The sequence below is a fragment of the Lemur catta genome, chromosome 21 (genome assembly GCF_020740605.2).
Source record: "Lemur catta isolate mLemCat1 chromosome 21, mLemCat1.pri, whole genome shotgun sequence".
NCBI lineage: Eukaryota > Metazoa > Chordata > Mammalia > Primates > Lemuridae > Lemur > Lemur catta.
Window position 1 is genome coordinate 26,945,258 of NC_059148.1, and position 18,514 is coordinate 26,963,771.

General features: G+C 43.7%; 1 protein-coding gene across 1 annotated transcript in view; it reads left to right on the forward strand.

Annotated features, from left to right (window-relative positions):
- Nucleotides 1–1,473: 1,473 nt before the first annotated feature.
- The window catches only part of CFAP251 (cilia and flagella associated protein 251), a 58,455-nt gene continuing 41,414 nt past the window's right edge, over nt 1,474–18,514 (forward strand). Inside the window, exons 1-7 of the mRNA XM_045534910.1 lie at nt 1,474–1,805; nt 2,271–2,509; nt 3,532–3,897; nt 9,896–10,036; nt 12,251–12,360; nt 16,000–16,111; nt 16,356–16,436. Coding sequence (XP_045390866.1) covers nt 1,622–1,805; nt 2,271–2,509; nt 3,532–3,897; nt 9,896–10,036; nt 12,251–12,360; nt 16,000–16,111; nt 16,356–16,436 — 1,233 coding nt within the window. The 5' untranslated portion in view covers nt 1,474–1,621. The remainder of the gene's footprint in view (nt 1,806–2,270; nt 2,510–3,531; nt 3,898–9,895; nt 10,037–12,250; nt 12,361–15,999; nt 16,112–16,355; nt 16,437–18,514) is intronic.

The window sequence follows — 18,514 nt, forward strand, 5'->3', positions numbered from 1 at the left end:
TTGGCCGCTGCAGCTTCTCGGGGGATGGCACCACGGGAAGGTGGGGGATAGTTTGAGAGGAGCAAAAGATGAGAGGAAGACGAGGAAGGCCATTTTCCTCGCGTGGTGCCTCTGCCCCCGCGACCAGCAGGGGGCGCGCCGGCCACACTCCCGGCCTCTTTCTGGGCACGTGACCCCCGTCCAGCCTGTAGCTTTACGGCCCGTCGCCCCGGCGGCGGCGGTTGCCATGGGGACGGGGCTTGCTGGCAACCGTAACTAGAGAGTTTGTGGAGGAGGAGGTAGAGGCAGCTGGAGGCCCAGCAGGTCGCTGAGGGGTCTAGGCGGCGGGACGCTCCGGCCGTTTGGGGACGGGAGTGGGCGCTTTCTGTAAGTCCGGGGCAGAGGCCACGGGGCCCGGGCGGGGGTCCCCGGCCTGGCGGGGCTGGTGCCTCGTGGGGGGCGCACGGTCCCCTCCGGCCGGGCCTGGGGCGGCGCCGGGGAGACCTGAGTGCAGGAAGAGGCCGCCGGACTTTCTGCTCCCAGAGACCCACACACCTGCCACCGCGCCCTAAAGCCCCTGCGGCTCTCCCGGGCCTCGAACCCGCACCGTCAAAATGCCCTGGCACCGTTTGGGTCGGTCGGAAGAGGCTCGCGGGCAACAGCCCTGGACCTGAATCCACAGCAGGCATTTTTCACATGGAGGAACGCAGTGTCAGAGAGATCTGACACTGTGTCGTCCTGAATACGTCACTTCACCTCTCAGAGCCTCAAACTCTTTTCTGTATTTATTTATATTTTTGCCAGCGATGGAGTTGAGGAACTGATCCATTGAGTACTAAGAAAGAGAAGTGAAGAAATAGAAATACCTTATTTACCCTGTACTCTTTGGGACTGTGTTTTCAAGGAGTTAATTTCCCTTACTCTATTGTCGCTGAAAATTTGGGGATTTTTTTGTTCGGGGTCCAAATTTTCAGGGATAAACTGTCCATCCTTCTTGTTTTCCTAGTTCATACTTTTTGTTTGATGTAAGGAATAAATGAGAGAATATGTCAAAAAGGCTACAAAACTGTTCATTTCTCTGTGAATTAGGGTTGCTTCTACCTCCATGATAACTGTTGCTACCATTTTCAGACACTGTGTGCTGGAACTGTGTTGAGCATTTTACATGTGTTATTTAATCTTCACAACAATCTTAGAATTTAGGATTATCATTTTTATTTTGCCTGTGAGCAAATGAAGACTCTGAGGGGTAAAGTGACTTGCCCATGGTCACAGAGGAAGTGAGTGGTAGAATGGGATTCAATGCTAGGATAAGCTAACTGCAAAGCTTATCCTAGCATCACTAAGCTGTACTGTTTCTTCTCTTATTCCTCGTGTTAGAATTGTTGCTAATGTCTGGTTGTGCATTTTGTTGCTGTGGGAATATAAATATATTTAAAATGAGTTAGATGGCACTAAGGTTATTCCTAGAGAGATGAGAGGTCCTGGGATCAATATTTTTAAGATTTGGGCCAGGCTTTCCCACAAATATGGCATTCTTTTTATTCCTGTGGGAAGGAGCCAGAGCTGGTCTTGCACATTTCGTCAATAAGTTAGTGCACCAGGAAATCAAAATGGGACACAGAGGGACCTGCTGATTATTATGGTCAAAATTTCTCTAGAGGAAACTCCACAGAGAAAAATGTCAGATGCAGAAGAAATCCCCCAAGAAGAAACAGAAGAAAATGGAGAAACAGAAACGGAAGAAGACAATAATCCAAATTATAAAGAAGAAGAAAATATACAACAATCAAAAGAAGATGACACATTACCATGGATTGATTCTCAGGATGAGGAGGAGGGAGAGGAGATGAAAAGGGAGAAGTGGGAGGAGGGGGAGAAAAAGGAGGAGGAGGAGAAGGAGGAGGAGGAAGGGAAGGGGGAGGAGGAGGAAGGGGAAGGGGAGGAGGAGGAAGGGGAAGAGGAGGAGGAGGGGGAAGAGGACGAAGAGAAGGGGGAAGAGGAAGAAGAGAAGAGGGAAGAGGAGGAAGAGAAGGGGGAGGAGGAGGAAAGAGAAGGGGAGGAGGAGGAAGGGGAAGAGGAGGAGGAGGGGGAAGAGGAGGAGGAGGAGGGGGAAGAGGAGGAAGAGAAGAGGGAGGAGGAGGAAGGGGAAGAGGAGGAAGAGAAGGGAGAAGAGGAAGAAAAGGGGGAGGAGGAGGAAGGGGAAGGGGAGGAGGAGGAAGGGGAAGGGGAAGAGGGGGAAGAGGAGGGGGAAGAGGAGGAGGAGGGGGAAGAGGAGGAAGAGAAGGGGGAGGAGGAGGAAGAGAAGGGGGAGGAGGAGGAGTGGGAGGAGGAGGAAGAGAAGGGAGAGGAGGAGGGGGAAGAAGGGGAGGGGAAGAAGGAGGAGGAAAAGGCTAGAGAAGCCCAGGAGGAAGAGGCTTCCGGAGTACAGGAAGAAACCACAGTGGAACCCCAAGAAATTACCAAGTCCACGATCAGCTTGGAGGAACTTATTACCGGTTCCCAGTCAGCCACGTCAGGAACTTTCCCAGTAAGTAGTAATTATAATTCCTTCATCCATTCATTCAGAATCATTAATTGAATGCTCAGTATAGGCCAGGCTATGTGAATATAAAACCAAATAAGACACAATCTGTTCTTTAAAGGAGCTCTAAGGTGTGTAGGGAGGCAGACCCCTAACCAAACATTATAAAACAATATGCTAAGTGCAGTGATTGGAAGATGCACAGAAGATAAAACAGGGCCACTTAACTCAGTTTAGAGGATGGTCGGGGAAGGCTTCCTGGAGAAGGTGTGTGCCATAGCTGACTTTAGGCCTGGTCAGGGTTAGCTGAAGTGTGCTTGTCTTAGAACAGAGTCAGTATGATAATAGGTAGGCTTCCCACAGACTGCTGCCAGGAGGAGAACTCAGCTGTGGCCCAAGGATCAGTAACTCTCTGTGACGAGTCAGCCTTTTGGAGACCCCCAGTGTCACTTAGAAGAATGATTTTGCTGTTGTGGTTTGCTGTGTACTGTACTACTATTAGCAGCAATAGACCAAAAATAAACTTGAACACACCTTTATTTTTAAATACAAAATGTCCCAGCCTCCTTTTTAAAGCATTTCATAATTCCAAGGTGAGGCTAACATTAAGGCTGGCTGATTGGGAATAGAAGAGGAAAATAAGTGGGAGGATGTGGTGCCCACCTGTAATCCCCCTAGCTATAGAGGAGGCTGAGGCGGGAGGATCGCTAAAGCCCAGGAGTTTGAGGCCAGGCTGGGCAACACATTGAGACACTGTCTCTACCAAAAAAAGAAAAAGAAAGAAAGAAAGAAAAAAAAATTAACCAGGTGTGGTGGTACATGCCTGTAGTCCTAGGAGGCTGAGGCAGGAGGATCACTTGAGCCCAGGAGTTTGGGGTTGCAGTGAGCTATGACTGCACCACTGCACTATGGCCTAGGTGACAGAGGGAGTTCCTGTCTCAAAAAAATGTTTTTAAATTAAAAATTTTAAAAAATCAATAGAGGAATGCTGTATGGTGATCACAATCTCCTTTTATTTCTTTTTAAAGAAAACCCGTAGAGGTAGCAAGTCAAAGCATTCATTACAATCAGAGGGTTCCAAAACAAAAGAGGTTTCACGAGTCCTGAGCTCACAACGTGGATTTCTTGATTTGGATGGAATCAGTTCTGAGAAACAACAGGTTAGTTCCCTTGAAAGGCAGCCCTCAGGTGAGCTTGAGGAGAAAACCATCCAGATGCCCCAAGATGAACTGGGACAAGAAGGAAGAGACTTGGAACCAGAGAAGGGAAAGGAGGGACAAGATGAAAAAGAGAAAGACGTCCAGTTCAAAGCAGGGATCTCCAAGGAGTCTCTGGTGTCCACCACCTCAGAAGACATTCTGTTTCAGAAGGAGGAGGGCACTATGTATCCCTTGGTAAGTGTAGCATGCTTTAATTTCCCCCAGTGCCTTGAAAGTATTGTGAAGGAGGGGAATTTTATGTTTGTGGGGGGAAAAATACCACCAGAAAGATACTTTTAAACTAATAATAGACTCATGTCTTCTAAAGTTCAGTAAAGAGCTTTGGCTGGACACGTGTGACTGAACATGAACTTGAGCACTGCTGCATCTGGGTTCAATAGTGTTGCTCGGCAGGCAGGAAATTCCAGACATAGTTTGTCTGTTGCATAGGGTGCTGTTTCACGTGGGAGACTCAAAACTGATCCCTCTCCCACCCTGCTGCGCTTGTCCATCTCTTTCCCTCTCTCCCTCTTCTTCCTCCCCACCCTCTCTTTTTCCTTCCCTCCCCGCCTCTCTCCTTCCTCCTCTTTCTCTCTCTCACACTGTAATACTCCTTCATCCCACCAATTCCTCGCTGTCCCCTTCTTGCCTCCCGTCTTCTGCCTTGATATCTTCACATGCTCCAAAACCATCCATCCCAAGAGGTCAGAAGTGAAAGGCATGGCAAGGGTGAAAGCCACCGTGAGAAGCCCCAGGCAGTGCAAAAGAGTCTGCCTTAGCTTCTGCTGAAAATATTCCAGGGAGGCACCATCTGCGAGGAATAAAAATATTATCATTTACCACGAGAAGGAAGAGGAGAGGTTTTTTTCCTTCTTCCTCCATCTGCTACTTTCTGAAAATTGTTTCGTAGGATTCGTCCTTTTTTTAAAAAAAAATTCTCTCCTGTAGATTCATGCTTTTGGAAGATTTGGAAGTGATTAAGTGTATGTAAAGTACTTAACGTAGTCACTAACTCATAGTGACTTGATAAGTGTTAACTGTGTGATGACAATGCCGATGATGATGATGATGGAGGAAAGATGTCCAGTGGGAAATGCAGACAATTGAAAACCTACTTTCTGCAGATTTGAGCAGTGGAGTTATAGGTTCTTTCCTGTAGCTTGTAATTGCTCAGTCTGAGAGAAAGAGTAATGGAGTTTTAGGGTCCATGAAGACCTTCGTCTTGTGAGCCAGCTAACAAGGAATCAGGTAATATTCCTGATGAGAATGGTGTAGCGTTGGTGTCATGGCCCCAGCTATCTGGATGGGACAAGAGCCACTTCCCAGTTTAGGGTCCCCTGTTAGCCTTGGTCTCACTGCAGAACCAAAACTTTTCTAGACTGTCTCCCTTTGCAGATTTTTTTAGCTTTTTTTTCTTTCTAATTTATTTTTTTACAGACAGGGTCTTGCTATTAATATATTACCCAGGCTGGATCCAAACTTAAGCAATCCTTACACCTTAGCTTCCTGAAATTTCTTTAGCTTTTTGCCTATATTTTCTTTCTTCTTCTTTTTCCTCTACTTTCCTTCATTTCCTCCTTGATTATTTTTTCTTTTGATTAAAAATATTCAGTGCTCTTTGTAAAAAATTCAGACAACATATACATGTCTGAAGGCAAAGATTCCTCTTCCTACACACACTCCCACCCCAATCCCATTTCCCTGAGATAGCTACTGTTACTACTCAGTATAACTGTGTCTTTCCTGACGTTTTCATGCATATACAAACATGTTATCTGTGTGCTCATGTGTATGTGTGCTCACATTTAGGTTTTGTTTTGTGTTTTCACCAGTGTGATATTCTGCATCTCTGCAAAATGTTTTTTCACTTAATATGTCTTTGAAGGTTTCTTACATTAGTGCATGTAGCTCCACTTCTCTTTTTAATTTTTTTTTTTTTTTTTTTTTTTTTGAGATGGGATCTTAGTCTGTTGCCCAGGCTAGATTGCAGTGGTGACATTGTAGCTCACAGCAACCTCAAACTCCTGGGCTCAAGGGATCCTCCTGCCTCAGCCTCCCGAATAGCTGGGACTATAGGCATGTACTACCACGCCTGGATAATTTTTTCTATTTTTAGTAGAGATAGAGTCTCATTCTTGCTCGGGCTGGTCTTGAACTCCTGGCCTCAAGCAATCCTCCTGCCTTGGCCTCCCAGAGTGCTAGGATAATAGGCCCCTCTTTTTAAATTTAACTCTTCCCCTCTTGGCGGGCATTTATGTTGCTGCTAGTTTCTTACTCTCACAAAAGGTCCTACAGTTAATGTGCTCCTCCATCTCTCCTGTGCCTGCAGCATCCTCTTGTCCTTTGGGGTCCCCTGCCTTAGTCCAAAGGCCTGTAGTAACTCACAGTGCTCATGGTAAATAGGCCTGCCTAACTGTGGATCCCATCTCCAGCCAAGAAATAAGGCATTTATGAGCAGGATTCTTATGAGCATCAAATTTAGTGAAATCCAGTTCTGACAATAACGTTTTGTCTTCTAGATTACCATGTTTTAGAAAAATATTGATGTAAGAGGTGGTTATGTCCACAATCATTTGTCGTGAATGTTAAAACTGGTGCAAAACATGATGATTGATACTATGTGATTTCAGTAGTTGTGAGCACTGCTTGAGGAAGGTATTTCTGCTACTACTGAGTGGAGTCAGCCTAGTTTTGACTTTGGAAGAGCTGTTGTAGCTGAAGACGGGAGTCTGCTTAGGATGTTTAGGAATATTTTCTTTTTATAACTAATTTGTTAAATGGCAAAGTTAATTTCCAGGATGAATAACATGATCCTTTTAGGATTAGCAAGTTTCCAAAAGAACAATTTCATTTGAATAAATCAGCTTTTAAGAACTAGCCAAATATTAAATAATTCTGTTCCTAGAAGTTGCAGCCTGAGACAATTATGATTCCATAATTCTACCACTCACACCCACACAATAAGAGATCTAAATATAAATATAAATTATAGGGAATGAGCAGATGGAAACAGGAGAGGATGGGAAATGAAGAATGTAAGAGAGAGAAATCAGCCATGTTACCTGCTGTGTCTATCTTGGGGAGAAAGAATTTAACTTTATAAGTATTGTTCAAAGATAAGAAAGGAAACTTACCAGATTTTGTTTCTGTCCTGCAGTATAACTCACTGATTTTTAGCAGCTCCTCACTTACCATCACTTTCAGCACTCTACAGCATTTCATTCCTTGGCCTCAGTTAATTTTTTTGATAGACTTTATTTTGGAGCAGTTTTAGGTTTATAGAAAAATTGAGCTGAAAGCACAGAGAGTGCCCGTGTACTCCCTTGCGCCTCCTTCCTCTCCAGTTTTCCCTTTTATTAACATCTTGCATTAGGGTGGTGCATTTGTTAGTTGATGAGCCAACATTGATACGTTATTATTAACTAAAGTCTATAGTTTGCATTAGGGGTCACTCTGCATGTTGTACATTGTGTGGGCCTTGACAAATGTATGACATGTATCCACCATTCCAGTATTGCACAGAGCAGATTCACTGCCCTAAATCCCTGTCCCCCAACCATCCATCCATCCCTCCCTCCCGCCCTGAGCCCTGGCAACCACGGATTGTTTTATTGTCTCCATAGTTTTCCTTTTCCAGAATGTCATATAGTTGGAATCATACAGTATGTATCCTTTTCAGACTGGCTTGTTTGACTTAGCAATATGCATTTAAGGTTCCTCCATGTCTTTTTGTGGCTTGATAGCTCATTTCTTTTCTTGCTGAATAATATTCCCATTGTCTGGATGTGCCACAGTTTGTTTATGTTTAATTTTTATAAAAGACTTTGAACACAAAATTAAAAGCAGTAGTCAGATTTATAGTACCTATAATTTTTCATTTCATAATATTTTTATTTTGGATTTATTCCTGGCAGTATAGAATTTTTAATTCTTCTAAGGGGATTTTATCTCTTTATCATTTATCCTTCCAAGAAAAATGGTGTGCAAGGATCAAATATGGCTGAGCGAGGTGGCTCATGCCTATAGTCCTAGCACTTTGGGAGGCTGAGGCAGGAGGATCACTTTAGGCCAGGAGTTCAAGACTAGCCTGAGCAACATAGTGAGACTCTGTCTCTACAGCTAGCACATGCCTGTAGACCTAGCTACTGAGGCATGAGGATCACTTGAGCCCAGGAGTTTGAGGTTGCAGTGAGTTATGATCACACCACTGTACGCTAGGCCAGACAACAGAGTGAGACCTGTCTCAAAAAAAAAAGAAAAAAAGAAAGAAAAGAAAAAGAATAAATACCCAGGCTGAGTAATTAATTGCCTTTCTTATAAAGTTATTTAATGGCTTTATTATAACTTGTCCACTCTACATGCTTTTAGGAAGTAAATGGAATTACACAACATTAAGTGCTCACTGTGTGGCTGGTACTAAGCAAGGTCTGGGTCCTGGGGAGTGGAAGAACAGGAAGTTTCTTTCTATTTATTGTTGAAGACTTTCTTTTCTTTTTTAATGGAGATACAATTCACATGCTATGAAATTTACCCTTTAACTTTTTTTAAAATTGTAAAATACTCTATTTTCAGTGATCATTTCTGTAGTTTGTTAAATTGTGATAAAATACATATAACATTAAATTCACTATCTTGGCCAGGCATAGTGGCTCCTTCCTGCAATCTCAGCACTTTGGGAGTCTGAGGCCTGAGGATCACTTGAGGCCAGGAGTTCAAGACCAGCCCAGGGGCCAGGCATGTTGGCTCATGCTTATAATCCTAGCACTCTGGGAGGCTGAGGCGGGTGGATCGTTTGAGCTCAGGAGTTCGAGACCAGCCTGAGCAAGAGCGAGACCCCGTCTCTACTAAAAATAGAAAACTGATATGGACAACTAAAAATATATATAGAAAAATTTAGCTGGGCGTGGTGGTACATGCCTGTAGTCCCAGCTACTTGGGAGGCTGAGGCAAGAGGATGGCTTGAGCCCAGGAGTTTGAGGTTGCTGTGAGCGAGGCTGACGCCACGGCACTCTAGCCTGGGCAACAGAGTGAGACTCTGTCTCAGAAAAAAAAAAAAAACAAAAAACCAGCCCAGGCAACATAGCAAGACCCAGTCTCTACAAAAAAAAAAAAAAAAATTATCCGGCTGTGGTGGTGTGCGCTTGCAGTCCCCACTACTCAGGAGGTGGAGGCAGGGGCATTGCTTGAGCCCAGAGGCTCAAGGCTGCAGTGAGCTGTGATTGCCATTGCAGTCCAGCCTGGGTGACAGACCAAGATTCTGTCTAAAAAAAAAAAAAAAAGCCATTTTAACCATTTCAAGTATACAGTTCAGTGTCATTAAGTACATTCACAATGTTGCACAAGCGTCACCCCTACCCATCTCCAGAATTCCTTTCATTTTGCAAAACTGAAACTCTGCACCCAATAACCAACAACTCCCCATACCCCTCCTCCCCCCAGCGCCTGGTACCCGCCATTCTATTTTCTGTCTCTATGAGTTTGACTATTCTAGGTATGTCATATACATGGAATCATACAGTGTTTGTTTTTTTGTGACTGGCTTGTTCACTTATCAATGTTGTCAAGTTTCATCCATGTGGTGGCCTGTGTCAGAATTTCCTTCCTTTTTAAGGCTGAATAATTTCCCATTGTGTGGATAGACCAAAATTTGTTTCTCCATTCATCCATCAGTGGACACTTGGGTTTCTTTCAGCTTTTGGCTATTGTAAGTAATGCTGCTATCAACATGGAAATACCAGTATTTTTTAAGACCCTGCTTTCAGTAATGGTGGGTTATATACCCAAAAATTAATTGCTAGATTATAGGATAATTCCATTTTTAATTTTTTGAGGAACAGCCATACTGTTTTCCACCACTACTGCACCATTTTACATTCCCACCAGCGGTGTACGAGGGTTCCAATTTTTTCACATCCTCAGAAAATTCACCGTTTTTAAAGAATACAATTTATTGGTTTTTAACGTACTCACAGGGTTGTGCAACCATCATCACTATTTCTTTCACTTGGCATCACCTTTTCAAGATTCATCCGTATTGCAGCATGTTGTTGAGGACTTTCTTAGAGGGGTTTCTCTTCATTGGACTGTTGATAAGAAATCCTCCTCCTCCAGGGACTCGTGCCAGGAACATCTGGAGCCACAGTCCTGGGCTCAGCGCACTGTAGCATCTGCTGGTTTTACCTTTGTCTTCCAGACCATGACCTGGTCGTTTGGATGGAACAGCTCTCTTCCTGTCTACTACATTCGAGAGAAAAGCCAGAGAGTTCTTCTGTATGTCTGCGCTCACAGTGCGGTCATCTACAACGTTTCCAGGAATAATCAGTACCACCTTCAGGTATGCAGGGTTTTTCTTCTTGGCAGGTAAAGGAGGTTGTCTTTGGCTTCTGTGTAGCATTTTGTTTTGTATCTCAAGGGCTGACTCCATTATACCACCGTCATGCTTTCCTCCCTCTCTTTGAGCCACAGCCAATCTGTCTTTAGCAGCACATGTTACTGCCCATTGTCTCTCTGATTCTAATAAGAACCAGCCTACAAACAACAGTTGATTTAATTTTATAGTTACAAGAATTTTAAGCATTTGTACTTCTTACATTTCTGCAAACATGTGGACAGTGCAGCTCGTGTCTCCGCAGAACTGTGGTAAAACAAAGAAAGGCAGCTGCTCAGCAGGGATGCAGCCTGATGGATACAGCCTCCTCCAGTTCCCAAAGGGCTGTGATCCTTACAGCCATGCTGAGAAGTGGGTGCTAATATACCCATTTTATAGAAGAAGAAACTGAGGCCCAGAGTGATTTAAGTGACTTGCCCAAGAGTGCCACTGGTAAATGATAAATCTAGGTCTCCTAACTCAAAAGTATTCAGTAGGTGTTAAGTAAGTAAGAAAGTATTACGTTGTCTTCTTTTCCCTCCCTCCCTTCAGCAGGTCTGCTTACTTTCTCCTTCTCTGAGCCTCCTCCACATGTCCCACATGCCTGCCCTCCTTACGCCACTCCACTTCCTCCTTTTATTCTAACCGTCAACCTATCCAAATGTCCTATTTCTTAGTATCGGACTTTCTACTAGTTGACCCAGTAAACAGTTCCATGTTACCCTTTCAGTTGACGTACGTTGTTATACGACCTTCCTTAGTCGACACCCAGATCAAAAACACCACGAAGTATTTACCAGGAGCCCCATTGGTACTCAGTGTTGTGCCAGGGATCTAAGATACCTGGGCACAACTTAAGGAATTTACTCTCTAGAAGTCCAGAAATACAGACGACAAAATCAGCAAGCAGCTCCCCTTGGAGCTTCACTGAATGTGTGGCAGTGAGCACACACAATGGTTTCTGCGGAGGCAGGCGGAGGGATTGTTGTCGGCAGGCTCAGTCGCAGAGGAGCAGAGGAGCAGGAATGCACAGAGGGGCTGAGAGGAAGGAGCATGTCTGGCAGGAGTCCAGCCTTGCCAGGGCCAGGTGGCTGGCAATGGCCTTGACCATGCATTGATTCCTTCTGCAAATATTTATCACAGCTGCTGTGTTTCAGACCATGGATGTGTAGTCATGAAGAAAACAGATCTATTCCCTGCTCTCGTGGAGCTTGCAGTTTCCTGTGGAGACAACAGACATTAAACAAGTGAACACATGCATGTATGATTACAAACTGTAACCAGTGCTCCAAGGAAATGTGAAAATGCTCTGAGAGAAGACAGGGAGAGAGATTTACTTTTTAGATGGAGTGGTCACGGACGAAAAAAAGTGCTGTTTCTGGTGAGACTTGAAAGATGAGAATGAGCCAAAGTTTGGGGAAAGAACATTCCAGACAGAGGGAGCTCCAAGTGCTTGGGCCTTGTGTGGGAGGCCCAGAAAGAAGGCCAGTGTGGCTGGTGCAGAGTGAGGGAGAGAGATGAGATACGAGGGAAACGGGCTATTTCCTGACAGGAAGTGCTGCTATTTATGTTTCTAGAAGATTCCTCTGTTGTGGGGGTAAAGGATGGTAGGAGGATACGAGTAGAAGTAGAGAGACCAGTGAGGAGCCTGTTGCCCCAGAGCTTCTCAGTGACCTGAGTGAATAGTGTTTTAGGGGGATGAGGCTGGCGGAGAGGTTCAGGATGGCTGCGGGGGGAGAGGGCCCAGAATGTAGCCTTCTGGATCCTTGAGTGCAGCCTTTTGACTGAATCCAAATTTTATAGAACAAATCCTTTTAATGAAGACCCAGAACACCCCTGGCCCAGATGTTTATTCTCTTGATCTGCAGTCAGATGCTGTACCCCTGCACTATTCCCACTGGCCCCTGGGTTGGAGTTGGGTACATGTCTTGACCCCTAGGGAGCCACGTTGCTGTGGGGAGTACAGCTTATCTTTCAGGTGTTTGGAGGGAGAGGAAGTTTGAAAACCATCCACTAGGAGATGAGGAACCCCAGGGAAGACCAGAGGGAGGAGAATTTTTAGTCAGATGAGCATTGGTTGAAAGAAGCTCAGACCTCCGTGGGGGCCCAGCCTTTCTTGATGGTGCTCAGGGCTGGGCAGCATCCTGGGTGTCTCAAAGCATTTTCTCTCCATTTCTGTAGGGCCACCCCAATTTAATCTCCTGCCTCTGCGTCAGTGAAGACAGGCGGTGGATTGCCACAGCAGACAAAGGGCCGGACTGCCTGATAATTATATGGGACTCCTTCACAGGGTAGGCCTTGTGCAGTCACTTCTTCTTCTTTTTTTCCCTAATTTCTGTGGAGTATCTGCCACTTTGACTAAGCAAAGAATGAGTAATGCTGGTGCCTGGAAACTCGGTTTGTTGGTGTTCCAGAGTAGACTGGGCTAAGGGAGGGCTGATTTCATAATAACCTAGTTCAAAACATAAACCAAATTCAAAATCTGTCATTACAATGAGAAACTTTACTTTCACAAGGACAGATTTTCTAATCACAGGTCAGGCTAACTCTTCTGGGCAGTTTTTTTTTTTTTTTTTAATACAGAGTCTTGCTCTGTTGCCCGGGCTAGAGTGCCGTGGCATCAGCCTAGCTCATAGCAACCTCAAACTCCTGGGCTCAAGCAATCCTCCTGCCTCAGCCTCCCGAGTAGCTGGGACTACAGGCATGTGCCACCATGCCCGGCTAATTTTTCTATATGTATATTTTTAGCTGTCCATATAATTTCTTTCTATTTTTAGTAGAGACGGGGGTCTCGCTCTTGCTCAGGCTGGTCTCGAACTCCAGAGCTCAAACAATCCGCCCGCTTCGGCCTCCCAGAGTGCTAGGATTACAGGCGTGAGCCACCGTGCCTGGCCCATGTGCTGACTTTTAAAAAATAGTTTTAATACATTTTAACGAAAAACTGTTACATTTAATGGAAATAATACATTTTAATAGAAAACATTGGCTTACCATTTCAAATCTAGTCCTCTTTCTAGAAGTAATCAATTTGATGTATTTCCTTCCAGAACATTTGCTATTGTTTTAATTACATATATTTAGACATCATCATGTGGTTTTTCTCCACAACATTTTTAGTGTGATCTTTTCCCAAACATAAACCTGATGGTGTTGCCCCTCTCTGACTGAAACCCTTCGGGGACTGCCCATTTCCAAATCAGCCTGTTACGGAGAGAGAATATGCACCTTGTATTGGAGCTGTGCATACACTTCCCCTAGAAAGTGAAATGCCCTGGCTGGGTACTTAGCCGTCATCTGCAGCTGTTACATGCTTTCAGCTGCAAGTCATGGAACATCCAGCTTAACTACTAGGGAAAGTCCTTATCTCATGCAGTAGGAAGTCTGCAAAGTCTGCCAGCAGAAGGGTGGGAGTCCTTCATGTGTGTCTCTTCTCCAAAGCCTTTGCTGATGGAAGCCCCTCACCAGACAGAGCGAGCCCCCTTCTGGTGTTGATCCATGGCTTATTTTACATTTTTGAAGCTATTTCCCTCCTAGACTCAGAGCAAGTTGAGGATGGTGATTTTTTTTTTTTAATTATAAAGGAAAGCCAATTCAGAAGCATTAGCAATTCAAATGCTACGTCAAGATGAGATTTATGATATCCCAAATGATGACTTTGGGACCCAGAAAAGATTATTCAGGGGTTGCTTTGGTTTTAGAATTAATATTCACTTTATTTAATTGACAAATTGAAAACTGTAGTTCTTCTTTAAGCTTTTCATTCAACTTAAAAATCTTACTCTATAAATCTAGCATACTTTTGCAATCACCTTTGAGGAGGCTTTGATTAATGTTTAGCCCCACTTACAAATTTGGTTATTAACTCCTCTTAAACATTTTTAAACTGCATTTAGAAATTTAATATATTCAGTTTCATTTTTAAGTTTTTTAGTAGTCTGATTAACAAACAGATCCTCCACCAGTACTTAAGTAATTCTTATAAATCTAGTAAATTAGACATAAATGTGGTAAATCTTAAGTTCTCTGAAGTGTTCTAATATTGTTTGTAAACTTAATACGATTTCAATTTAAAATCACAAGTCTAAATCAACCACATATTTTAAATTAGAATCACTAATCTATTAGGGATTCTGATATGTCAAATTCACTTAAACATCACACAGTCCTAAAAAAATGAACAAATTCTCTTGTCACAACTATGTTAATGGTACAGGTCCGACTGACTTTATCTTCTCTATATTTAATTCTAAATATTTCCAGAGATAAGATACATTTTCCCACTAAGGTTTTCATTGTGTCATTCCAAACAATTTTGGGACTGCCTTCCCAGGTGAATTGTTGGGGCTACTTCTCAGTGGGATGAAGTTTCTCATGTGAGAGAGAACCAGACTGGCCCTCAGCTGGGACACAGACTTGGTTCCAGCCTATTGGGACACTGACGTGACATCCTGAGGCCTGTTTATATTCGCTGTGACAAAGACTCCATAACAACAACAAAAACGGGAGTTACATAGCCCACATTCCCGGTTTAAGTCTTACCATCTATCACCTGCTCTTCCATCCCAGTAGAGGTCAGCTGACCCCTCCTTCCACAGTCAGCTTGCTTCCATCCTTGCTTCCATTGCTGCTTGCGTTCTTTGGCTCTCTCAGATATTTAAATTTCATCTAATTAAATTCTGCATATGTCGAGGCTTTGTCTAGATCATACAATTCTAAGTCTTGCCAGTAACACAGTACAGAAGGGTATAAATAAAAAATGAAAGTTCCTCCTCACCCAAAACCCATCTCCAGAGTAACCATTGTTTATAGTTTGCAGTCTGTTCCTCCAGGATTTTCTGATACACACACACACACACACTCTCTCTCTCTCTCTCTCTCCCTCTCTCTCTCTCATATGATCAGGGTGATGCTTTTGTTTTGCAATTTGCTTTTTTCACAAAATTTTGGTCACTTTCCTAATCTACCTCATTCTTTTCGAAGGCTGCATGGTTTTTCATTATACGGTTATGCCATAATATTTTTCAGCAATTTGTATATGGTATATTAATGAACATTGATGTTGTTTCGTTTTTGCTATTAAAGCAATGCCACAATGACCATGAATTCTCATTGATTTCTGTTTACATTTGTTGTTATTACTCTAGGAAAAAGTTGCAGGAGTGGAATTACTGGGCCATAGGCTGTATGCATTGAAAATTTTGACAGATACTGTCAAACTGCTATCTAGAAAGGCTGTGCTCGTTTACATTCCCACCTATGTAGGAGAGTGTCCGTTTTCCTGAAGCTGGGACATTGTCCTAGTCATCTTTTTTCATATTTGAATCCTTCATGCCTGGCACAGAATTGGCACCCAGGAACGAGTGACTGAGAGACTAGAGCTTACAAAGAGTGAAAACAGCACATTTGCATACTGCCCTGAGTTAGGCTGTATTTTTTTTATTTATTATTGAGGTAAAATTCACATAACATAAAATTAACCATTTTAAAGTATACAATTCAATGGCATTTAGTACATTTGTACTGTTGTGCAGCCATCACCTCTATCTAGTTCCAAAACATTTTCATCACTCCCAAAGGGCACTCTGCACCCATTACCAGTCACTCTGCATTTCTCTCTCCCCTCTGGCTTCTGGCGACCGCCAGGCTACTCTCTGTCTCTGTGGATTTGTCTACTCTGGACGTTTCATATAAATGGCATTGTACAACTTGTGGCCTTTTGTGTCTGGCTTCTTTCACTCAGCATCATGTTTTCGAGGCTCATCCATGTTCTAGTACGTGTCAGTGTTTCATTCCTCTTTATGGCTAAATGATATTCCATTGTGTGGATACATCACATTTTGTTTGTTATGCTTTTGGAAGGTTTGAGCTGAGCTCCCTGGGAAATCAGGGAGACCTCGGCAAGTGCTGTTCCTCCTTGTCCTGTTTTGCAGTATTCCCGTGCACACAATATTTGACAGCTGCCCAGAAGGGAACGGCATCAGGGCAATAGCCATGACCCCGGACGCCAAGTATCTGGCAACCATCTCAGATGCCGAGATCCAGGTAAAGGGCCCTTTGGGTCAGCCTCAGCAAGCTGGGCAGCGCTGCGCGGTCCGTGTGGTGTCAGTGACGTTCTCAGGAGACAGAAAGACTTCACCACACAGTCAGGGCCTCTCTGCTTGTGGCTTAGCTGGTGGTACTTTGCTTAGTTACCCGAAGTTGCAGGCAGGGTCACCACAAGGGGTGTAAGTTGCTTCAGCAGCCTTCAGAGATCTTCTCATGCCCCTCTGTCTGCTATCATTTTCAGGAAGTGTGCATCTGGAAGTGGACTTTAGCAGTGGACACGCCGGCATGTACTCTCAGACTTCCCAAAGAATATGGTTTTCAGGTGAGTTCAATTTGAGCCTGTAAACATGAATGTAAAGTTACACTGACGCTAGGTCAAAACCTACTTTTTTAGTGGAGTTTTATAACGGTGCCGTAGAGCTTTCTGAAACACTTTCATATCCCTAATCTCATTTTATCTTTGATAATAATAGCTAATATTTTTCAAGCACTTATTATGTGCCAGATTCTGCTAAATTCTTTACTTATGTTATCTCACATAATCCATGCAAATATGCTAGCAAGAAGATATTAATATCTGTGGAATACTATTATTAATTATTAAATAATTTGTCTAAAGTCACTCAGCTAGCAGAGTTTCATATTCAAGCAGCATGCTCTTACCTGCTTCTAACCTTGTAGCTGACTTGTGAGCTATATAAAGAAGTTATTATTATCACTCTCAATTTACATGAGGTGACTTGCCAAGGACACCCAGAAAGTTTGCATCCAGTCTGTTGATGTCCCACATCACTGCTCTCTGCTGTTGTACATTGTCTCGTTCACCCTTGCACCCTTCTTTCACTGCACATTTATTGAGTCCCTGCTCTGTGCCAGGCACTATGATAAGTACACACCTGACTTGCAGGATCTAACTCCCCAACAGAGGGTTTTGGTAACTAGATGCAGCCCTTATGCCCATCTTCTCTCCTTTCCCCCCAACATTCCTCCTGTCCATGAAAAACTTTTTCTTCTTCACATTGTACTAATACAGTAGCCACCAACAACATGGCTACTTAGGATGGATCTTTCCTATTGCTGCAAAAAACACCTTTGGGATTTTGGTAGAGATTGCACCAAATCTGTAGATCAGTCATCTTCAGAGTATTGCCTTCCAATTCATGAGCACAGGATATCTTATTATTTATTTATGTCCTCTTTAATTTCCTTCAGCAATGTTTTGTAATTGCCAGTGTACAGATCTCTCACTTCCTTGGTTAAATTTATTCCTAAGTATTTTGTTGTTTTTTTGATGCTATTGTAAATGGAATTGTTTTCTTAATTTCCTATTTCAGATTGTTCATTGCTAGTATATAGAAAGGCAGCTGGTTTTTGTTTTTTTAAGAGATAGGGTCTCACTCTGTCACCCAGGCTGGAGTGCAGTGGCCCGATTATAGATCGTAGATTAAACTGCTGGGCTCAAGGGATCCTCCTGTCTCAGCCTCTACAGGTGCTCATCACTATGCCTAACTAATTTTTTTTTACTCTATTTTATAGAGATGGGGTCTTGCTGTGGTGCCCAGGCTGATCTTGAACTCTGGATCTTAAGCAATCTTCTTACCTTGGCCTCCCAAAGTGCTGGGATTATAGGCGTGAGCCAGAGCACCTGGCCGCAGCTGATTTTTGTGTGTTGATTTTGTATCCTGCAACTTTGCCAGATACATGTGACTATTTAAATTTAAATTGATTAAAATGAAATTAAGTTACAAATTGAGTGCCTCAGTTTCACTGGCCACATTTCAAGTACTCACTAGCCACATGTGGCTGTCGGCTACTGTATTTGACAGAAGAAATTATAGAACATTTCCGTTATCACAGAAAGCACCCCAACTCTGGATAAACTCCACCATCAGCCTTCTCTGTACCCCAGCTGTAGCTGGATATACAGAAAGCTGAAGAGAACCACCCCCCTGAGCTGATTCATTTGACCTTGAATCCAGTCATAAAGTTTAAAAGGGCTCTGAGCACTGCCTGCCTGTCCTAGTGGGCTCTCTCTGTCCCCAAGGATGACAGTTCCTCCCTTCCTCACTACTCCCACAGCCCTTCCCCTCACCTAGCTGACAACCAGCTTTCATATGTCACTGGGAAAACGGAAGCCATCAGATACAAACACTGGCCCGTTCTCACTCCCAAGCCCGCAACCTACTTCCAACCTCACTGTCTTCTCTTTTCCCCCTCTGATTGCCATGATGGGCCAGTGCACAGGATGTCTTGCTATTTATTTATGTCTTCTTTAATTTCTGACTCCCCTCTCACTTACTCGGGGCCCTCTCCTGCAGCTGTCACCTCTCCCTCTCTGAGTCATTATTCCCATCAGCACAGAAACATGCTTTTGTGTCACCTGTCTTTAAAGAACTCCTT